The 9,522-nt window shown below is 30.1% G+C and overlaps 2 protein-coding genes across 4 annotated transcripts; both read right to left on the bottom strand.

Moving 5' to 3' along the window:
• Positions 1–71: 71 nt before the first annotated feature.
• LOC108970548 (SLIT-ROBO Rho GTPase-activating protein 1-like) lies at positions 72–4,192 on the bottom strand (the record flags this gene model as incomplete). 3 transcript variants are annotated; one of them, XM_018935995.1, is given in 15 exon segments in its annotated part: positions 72–151; positions 202–302; positions 528–598; positions 658–882; positions 943–1,048; positions 1,123–1,335; positions 1,397–1,664; positions 1,715–2,218; positions 2,277–2,405; positions 2,479–2,610; positions 2,680–2,769; positions 2,844–3,009; positions 3,215–3,398; positions 3,598–3,693; positions 4,126–4,192. In XM_018935995.1, coding segments are annotated over 14 exon segments (2,345 nt in total), but the record flags the coding sequence as incomplete, so codon positions are not given.
• A 1,890-nt stretch (positions 4,193–6,082) lies between these two features.
• LOC108970552 (leukocyte surface antigen CD53) lies at positions 6,083–8,514 on the bottom strand. The gene is made up of 5 exons (XM_018936004.1): positions 8,134–8,514; positions 7,630–7,818; positions 7,366–7,551; positions 6,451–6,651; positions 6,083–6,388 (listed from the first exon to the last, which is right to left on the bottom strand). The coding sequence occupies exons 1-5, from the start codon at positions 8,197–8,199 to the stop codon at positions 6,170–6,172; spliced, it is 861 nt and encodes a 286-aa protein (XP_018791549.1). The 5' UTR covers positions 8,200–8,514; the 3' UTR covers positions 6,083–6,169.
• Between the last annotated feature and the right edge of the window lie 1,008 nt (positions 8,515–9,522).

Genomic DNA, 9,522 nt, shown 5'->3' with positions numbered 1-9,522 from the left:
TCCCCTCTGTGTATATAAATTTTAATATTGTTTTATATAATATCTTTAATTTTCAATATACATGAACATACTTGATTCTAAGCGATATATATTTATCTGGTATTAGTCCATCTGTTCCATTTAGTGCTCCGTGCCACCAATCATTAGATACCTGCAAATATTGATATTAACTCCTCTAATATTATATAATCCAAGACATACCTGTTTTCGTAAGATTACAATATCTCCTTTTCGAATTGATAATTCGCGATTCGATCGTGCTTTAAAATCGAACTGAACTGTGGCTTCCAGAGTTTCTGATTCTGCACAAGAGAAGAAATTTTGATATACTTTATTTATTAGTCTTGAGTTAATATTTTTAACATATATACTGCGGACTGGAATGATTTCAAATGCTCTTAGTCCTTAGCTCTCATTTGAGAATGTATGGAATATTTCGAGACTTTCGTTAAAAAATAATTAGTTATGTATTGTGTACAGTTACATGAGAAATGTCTATTGATTACAGCTTTTTTTTTAATTCTTACCATCTTCGGAGGGGCAAATTTCTGAGTCCGGATCTTCGGTCACATTATCAACAGGGGATTCACCAACAAAACTATAGATTTGGTGAAGTCGTTAGTATAACTGATAAGATTGAGTAAATATACATCTTACATATCCATGAAAGGTTCGTGAGATATATATTTTTCGTATTCCAAGCCTACTAAATCAGGCGGAAAAATATCATCGTGGTATAATATCATACATTTAATAAGCTCGTTTATCTGATTTTGGTATTGAACTTGATCTTTATCTTCCGGCGCAGGCATGAGGGTCGGACCGAAGCAAATAGCTAAATTAAATGCATCCATCATGTTTTCATCCGCATATTCCGATAGACTATAAAAAAATCGTTATCACAGTTATACAATAACAATATAATAATTTTTTTAAACTTACTGATTTAGAAAAGCGAATAAATAACGAATAACTATTAAAACCGTTGGAGAAAGATTGCTTAAAAAATTTCTTATTGCTGTTATGATATCCTCTTTTGAACGTATTTCTAAAAACACAAATAAAACAATATTTATATAGCATCATTTTCAGTCACTCAAAAAAAAAATTGAACTCAAATACCTGCAATAGACACAAAATGTTCGAAATATACTATAGGAAACAATGGCTCCCTCAATTCTCGCAAGTACAGCTTTAAAAGCCCAGCAACGGAATTAATATCCGACGCGTCATTTGTATCTGCAAGCGGATCTTCGCCCCTTTCAAATGCTTCTCGAAAATTTGAAATTTCCACTTGGGAACCGGAAACTCTAAATATTCCTTGATGATGTAATCCTGGAATAATATTTTGAAATAATTTATAAGTTTACAACTAAAATCGTTGGTTATTTCTTACCATATAAATTAATGACACGTATGCAGCTACGCATAACGAGTGGTACTTCCTCGTTGGTAAATTCTAAATATTCTTCTAAGGAACCGCCAAATAATTTTGGTTGGCCAGTAATATTAACACGTCCAATTCGCTTCCGGGTTGATGTTATGACTTTCGTTTGAGAAGGTAAACAACATGAATTGTTCTTAACTAAAACATTTCGTATAAATTCAGCCTTTGCGCTTAAACGTGCTATGCGTGAAGTTCCGTTTATATATTCTCGAATTTTCTACAATAACAATAATAATTTATCTGAAGAAAATGTTTTCTACAACTTACCATTATGTAATAATCTTCGATGTCCTGCTTTTCAGCTTTTAACTTAGGCGTAATATTGCTGTTGGGTGTCTTATGTATATAGAGTTTACCTTCAGTGAAAATATCGCTGGTGTCATTGTCCTTGTTATTATAATGTTCCAAGAGTTTCGTTTCAGCAGTCTCGAGTGACTTCCAAACTTCGTCGCATTCTATACGAAGATCTCGCAACCGTTGACCTAAAGTTTCTAATCTTTGTTCCATATCTAAATGTAATTCTTTTTTTATATCCACTTCAATTATTTCAGTCTGATCTTGTTGGTATTGCAACTCTAAACGTTTAGGTATTATAAATGCTGCATGATGGTGTTCTAAAAATTTTTGCTTATCAGCTCGACAATCGATCGAGTGTATTAAATGTGAGAGATTATCTGCTTGTTGAAGAATTGCCCTTGATCGACCCTGGTCTGCCGAAACATGCATTAATATCGCTTTGGAAATCATTGATCCAAATCCAAGATCCATACACTAATGAAAAAGTGAACCTTATTAAAGATAAGTGTTATTAAAGATTAATGTATCTTACATCTATTAGATCACACAAATCTTCCACAAAATATTTATGTATGGTAGTATTTGAAGCTTCCAAACATAACTGGTATTCAGTTTTAGCTTTTAGCGCTTTCAGTCTTGCATCTTTATATTTTGTATCCCTCTGAAATTAAAGACAAATGTTTTATATCTCTATTACAATAACAAAAATAACTTGATTAAAATTTTTGCTTTACCTTGACTATTTCTTTTTCGGTAAGTTTATATTTCTTATTCCGGTCCAGTTTTTCTTTTGCAATTGTCTGCTCTAATTTTTTTCTCTGGGATTCTGCAGTAACCAACTTTAGCTTAGCTGATTTACATTCACTCTACAGAAAAAATATAGGTACATCATTATTAAATATTATAAAAATATCTTAATTCATGATCCGTCTAACCTCGTATCTTTGATAAGTTTTCATTGTCGTATGAAGTTCTTGAAGTAAATGTTGAATATCTTCGTGAATTTCATATCCTATTAATTTAACCTATTTAGAAATTACGAAAATAAAATTCACATTAGTAAAAACATAAAGAACTACTTATCAATTAATATTTTCACCTTCTTATATATCCTCTGAACATCTTCAATAGTGGTCTGTAAACTTGCAACAATACTTATGGAATATAGGTCGGCCAATATTGCGTGATCTTTTGATAAAGACTGAGTTTCCTTAACTAAATGTTGCCAACACGCAAACGTCGAAAATATTGGCCAGTGATCTCTTCTAAAATAAAAAAAAAAAAACGTTAAAATTCAAATTAAATTCGATAAATTAATATGGATATAGAATTAAAAATTTCGGGCCTGATTGACCAATTATGCCAACTACATAAAGCATTTATAGAATGCAGTTTAAAAAAAACTCAATTTTTCTTCCTATACTACAATGTATACACATTAGGTGGAATAAAATGATTTTTTTAAAGTACTTTTGTTTCTGTTCCTTGTGTTTTAAGAGCAATCCACGTGCAAACTTCTCTAAGCTTTTACTGTAGTCTAACTCTAATTCCCCACGACGGCGAAAGAAATCTTGTATTTCTTGAATTAATCCAATTTGTGACTCCACTCTGGTATCAAGACAACGTAGTTGTTCATTAAGTTGCTGACGAATACCTAGAAATATTAATAGATTCGGCATAAATTACTTTAATTAAATTGCGTTGGAGTTGTTTTAAGCAAAGAAAATGGTAAAACAAAAATTACTTCCTACAGTTGTCCAAATTACGTTACGTCAATTACAATTAATAGTCACAACAAAGGTTTGAAATAAATGTGATATTAATACTTCTAAAATACTTTTTAAATTACTTACTACTGAACATAACGATCTTTCTTGTAGATCCCACTCTTTTCATTGGGCTCTTTATATCCTGATCCTTTTCACCCATCTTTATATGATCATCAAAATCTAAAATATATAAGAAAAAAATTAATTCTTATTTGTATATTCGAAGAATATACCTATCGGTCTAAAAAGATAATTGGCAACTCTACATAGGACATACAGACAAAATCATTTCACTCCTCCTTTTTTATAATCTTTAAATCTTTGCATAAATAGTAATAATTTCCTGCTACTACTATTACGGGTACAACATACATATACGTAAATAATTAGATTAATGAATTTAACAAAACGAATTATGGGTAAACAAAACAAAGAAATTACAAATATTGTAAACAATTCAAACCGGTTCATCCCATAATGCAATGTAGTATTAGTAGCCTTTTAACCAAGAGTACAAACAATGAAATTGTCGATTATTTTTTAGCTATTATTAAGTTATTACTTTTCGAAAATTAAAACAAATAAATCACTGATTTCCTAGAATAGACTTACGAATCTTAGGAATATGTATACGCTTCTAAAATTGTTTTTACGATAGCGTCATATTAGTGTGATACCAAACACGATATGGAAAATGAAACATATTTGACCTGAAGAACACTACAGAAGGTATTATATATTTATTGATTTTTATAAAATATGTATTTAATAAAAGAGGAGACAACTGCCGTAGACCACATATTTAACTACATTCTTTGAATTTCTTTTCATATCATATAGTTCACGTTCCCAAATTCGTGGACGCAGTGTACAAAAATATATTTTACTAGCTAAATTTTACTCTTATTTATTTTATTATTTTTTTTTTTTTAATATTTCCATTAAGTTATGAATATTTACATATATTTCCAAAAATAATGTAATATTTGTTTGAAACCGAAATTCCGATGTGTCCCCTCTTCCTCGCTTTGCCCTCAAAATTTGGTTTGATCGACAAAATTAGTGCATGTGGGAACGTATTTTCCTTGTAAGCTTACACTAGTATATGTAGATGCTAGTATTTACAAAGAAGTAATGGCAAATAGTTGGTGTACTTACATTCTTGATTCTTGCGAATTTGGTGTTTGAAAAGTTGCGTTAAATTGTAAACAATTTTATTTCTTAAAAGAAATATTTCTTATATTAATCAAAAGGAACTAATTCTTAAGACAAGCTGTACATATCGGTATCAACTGGCAATCATTTGGGCTACGCAGAGAATAATGCGTTGCGCTGTAAATATATATTTCGATTTTGGAAAGTTACGTATTTAAAAAGAAGTTGAAATTCTTTGAACCTCAATCAGTTCTTCTAGTGGATGATAGCTTTGTAACTTTTGAAGAAATATTTCAAAGGGCTGTGCAGGAAGATGTAAACTTCATTTTATTCAGATGCGATTTATTTCACGATACAGTTCCAGAAGTTTGTGTATGTATGTTTTTTTTTTATGCATGAATTAGTTTTTTGATTTTGTTACAYTGAATACTGCTGAGTGTTATTTAAGTTAAATATTTTTGTGTATCTTTTTATATTCTTTTCACCATTTTCTAAAATACTCTAATTATACTATGCATATTTCTATAATACTACATACAAAAATTAGATAACAAAATGTAATTTTCTGAACATTTCGTACATATTGCGATTAAAATCGATTGGGGACTAACGGTATTTTAATTTTCGGCTCGTTATCGATAGTTTGTTTTGACTATCGGTGGTTTATGCCTTAACTTACCAACACTTTCCAAAAAAATATAAAATTGTACTTAATAAAGCTACATAATAGGAGGATTCTCTTGCTCTTGCAAAACCCTTGCATGGTGCACGTATTGTACGAAGTTTAGAATTTTCCAATTGGTGCAACGGTGCAAAAACAACATAATTGGGCCAGCTGTTATTTTACATAAAGACATATTTGAATGCAGAAGGTGCGCCAATTCCCAATGTCATTCACAATAAATTAACCAAATCAGGTGCTCAAAAATCCGTTAAAAACGGTGGAAAAATAAACATTGAAAAACAACCCCATTTTATTTAGTACTCCTGATTTTTGAATATTAAATTATGTAATTGAAACATATTATGTGATCATTCTTTCATTATCGAATTTCACAATGTACATTTATAAATACTCATGTATATATGTATATACCATGATTCAGTTATGAAAGATTGATTAGTATCAAAATCTCGTTCGTTCATTTACTAATTTATTTTAACAATGAACAAGGCAATCAACCTGCTGGTCACAGACTACGCCCCACCTACTTATATCGCCTGGATGCAACAGAATACAGTTTAAGGAGAACTGCTAAAATATCGCGCTCTGAACATGAAAAAATGGCTCTTGATGGTTCCGATGGAAGATTTCCACATCGAGGTTAAATGTTCCCCATCACAGAGCACATAGCATACCTCCTATTTACTTATTTTACATACTCATACCCAACATTAAAATCAAAGAAAAATCTTGAGGGTCACAATTATCTACATTCCATCTCAATTTACAATATGTAAAGAATTAAATTATTTGTCCATTTTAAAAACTAATTGTCTGTCATTTCGGCATAGTTGGTGGCTTAGAGGATTTAATAATCCGATGGCCTGGTGCTGAGGGTGAGAGACTCAGTGGGGAGGGCATATCATGACGTTTATCTTGTATTGATAAAGGAAGAAATTGTTGTTGGCGCTTCTTGTTCAAGTTGCTTATATTGTGATTATTTTCGCTTTTCCCAAAGAGAATAGCTAAATGAACTGCACAAAATAAACCCAAGCTCTGAAAAGTGAAATGGGATTAGTGAAATTTTAAATAATGTTTCAAGAAATAAAAATATTTACCTGCACAACAGCTATGGTTGCAGAACCTAATGACGTAAAAAGTAATCGATTTCTAATTTGCTCAGATACAACCGATAAACAACCTCTTTTATAATGAGTGTCACATGCAGATTCATAAGCATGTTCTGGTCGGGAGCAACAAGACCACGGCAGGGAAAGTCGACGGTAATCCAAGGGTCCGTCTACTCCGCAACACTGTAACTATAAAAAAAAAATAGGCTATAGTAACTTTTTTTCGCTGTATAGATTTGCTGAGAATTTTTACTACGGGGTAAAAAATTCCACATTTTGCTTGCCAATCAGAAAGTAAAATTTGGCAATTTAAATTCAAAACAATTCCAATAGAATTCACTACATTCGTAAAATAAATACTATTTTTGCAAAAGTACGTTGCTCTGCTAATGGAACTATTTGGATGTTGTTTTGTCTTCATTCGATCGCTTACACCAAATATAAAAAATTAATTTTTTTTTTTTTTTGTTCTTTTTTTTTTTTTAGTATGTCTGTAAATTTATTTACAGGTCATATTGMAATAAATAAATAAATAAATAAAAAATTAGGTAAATTTTATCTCTATCCCAAAATTCAAGCTTCTGATCTTTTAACATTTTTTTTCGATGAAGAACTTATTTTATATTATTATTATTTTTTTTTTCCTTAATTTTAAGTGACGTATCTATTAATTGCACTTTCACTTGCCTTAGTAGATGATTCTTCAAATTTGCTAACTGCTTTTCGTAATCACCAGAATAAGTCTATCGATTGACTATTTAGGATTGTGGTTAAAAGTTTAAATTTTTTTTTTTACATTTTAATCTTTATACGCTAACTAGGCAAATATACAATTCTATAAAAATAATTTGGTATACACATATGTATATACATATAAGACTATATATATTTATAAAGCCTTACCTGCGATTGCATACGGTTCCATAAATGCAAATTGTCCACCTTTGTCCTAGAAAATTTGTCAAGAAATTCAACAAAGGAATCATCTATAAAAATTTCCACAGATGTTGGGAGGCTCTCACGCATTGCCAACGACCAGCCACATATGAAGAATTGAATGCAAATGCACGCCACCAATGCCGCTATAAACTATAGATTTGAAAAATTAAAACAAATTTTGCCACTTTAAATAAACGCCTGTTATGGAGTAAACTATTTTCTTGTTACCGTTCCTAGTAGGCATCGTTTTCTTTGATTTGTAGCTTGACATCCCATCCAACAGAGGAGAAATGTAATTGGCCCTAAACACAATAGAATAGCAGCTGGAGCCCATAATTTATTTTGGACAATACCGTAATAACCAGAATGACCCCATAACAGAATTGTACCAACTAGTATTTGGGCAGCACCAGTTACCTGCAAATTACTATGTTATATTACGGGATGTTCGTGCATATGTACATATGTATGTATGTATAGATAATACTTTGCATATGTGATATATTTTAGGTTTGCAAGTATGTGTACAAATAAACTGGTTACGTTTTAAAACCAATGAGTACTTGACCACTAAATAATTTAGTTATTATAATTGATGATTTTTGATTTATTTAATAAAATAATATTATCAATTTATCCTTGAGTTGATTGTAGCAAATCGACCTTCAAAGTGCTTAGTACTTATTACTTTGCCATATCCAAAGAAACCTTAATATAGTTAATTTTACGTACCATTAAGAGCACGACATAGCTGTAAACTAAATATTTAAAACATTTAATCCGCTTTGTTAATGCCATATCATATGTTGACGCTTGCACTGAACGCGAACTTTGGGTGGTAATTCATTTACAAATTTAGARGAATACAATAATTATCCAATGCAAAACCTTTCGCACTCGCAATTGAGTCTATTTAAAAGTTTTCCAATCAAAAAAATCGCCTCGACATTTTGAATTATATTTTTAATACTCCAGTATTATAGTATAGTAAATCGCAAATTATATTTCAGTTTGCTGTGATTATTATGTATAAGAAAGCACGATAAGTGAAATCAGTTTGATAAACTGTTTGACTTTTCCTGTGCTTGTGTTGCTGTCCTTCAAGCTTGCTTGTTTGCACACTCACTCATTTACATATGTGCAAGTGACGTTCTTTTTAAGCTTTTCATATTATCTATAACTTTTGTATTCCAACCACAATCTAATGAATCATATACAAATGGTGCCATATTTAAAATATAAAAAAGAGGTATATGTATACATATGTACATACCTATATTGAATTTATGGATAATTTTTGAGATATATTGTATTTAATTTAAATGTTAATTACGCATTTTGAAAAAAATTAAAACTTCCTAAACCTCTATATTTCACTATAAGTTAACTAAATTAAAATACTTATTAGTCCATTCTACATTTCAATAATTAAGAAAAACAAAACAAATATTCTAATTACATATATACATATATGCATATATATTTACATATATACCTTTGTATATATGTAAATATTTATTTATTTCATTGTAATATGTTTTTAAATAAACTAATTCCATTGAAATTTGGCRATCGTACGCAAAATGTTGTCTTTGACCATAAAAACAAAAAGCTTTAGAAGTTTCAAACGCATTTCAATATCAATTTGAAAGGACTGAAAATATGCCTTTTTAAATCATAGCACAAAAAACAATGAAGATCGGAGAACAATAAAGAATTATCCACATCAAACATTTTGATCAATAAATGACAATGGTAGATGGTAGATCTTTATATTAGCTTCCATAAAGAATTTTTGATAAATATAAGAGTTTTCCCTTACAGCTCAGCCTGTGCGCTAACTTTCATTATTTCAGATCTAGGCAGAACCAACGCAAACTCAGCATCTACTTATTGGTGTGCGTGACCGTTATATACAGATGTATGAATATTTCATTAAGTTATCTAATTGTCTTATTGACTTTTCTTATTGGAAAATGAAGAAAAAGAAAACTACATTATCCACTAAACAGCGACATTACAAAATGTAATATGCCATTCATAATTATGAACAAATATATACATTTGCATCTGTGACTTGCTGTAAAATAATTAAAAAAGTTTAATAAATAAATAAGAAAA

This window comes from Bactrocera latifrons, unplaced genomic scaffold (assembly GCF_001853355.1).
Source record: "Bactrocera latifrons isolate USDA-ARS-PBARC rearing strain unplaced genomic scaffold, ASM185335v1 scaffold_300, whole genome shotgun sequence".
Taxonomy (NCBI): Eukaryota; Metazoa; Arthropoda; class Insecta; order Diptera; family Tephritidae; genus Bactrocera; species Bactrocera latifrons.
The sequence above is the reverse complement of the archived record's forward strand: the minus strand, read 5'-3'. Positions and strand labels throughout refer to the sequence as shown.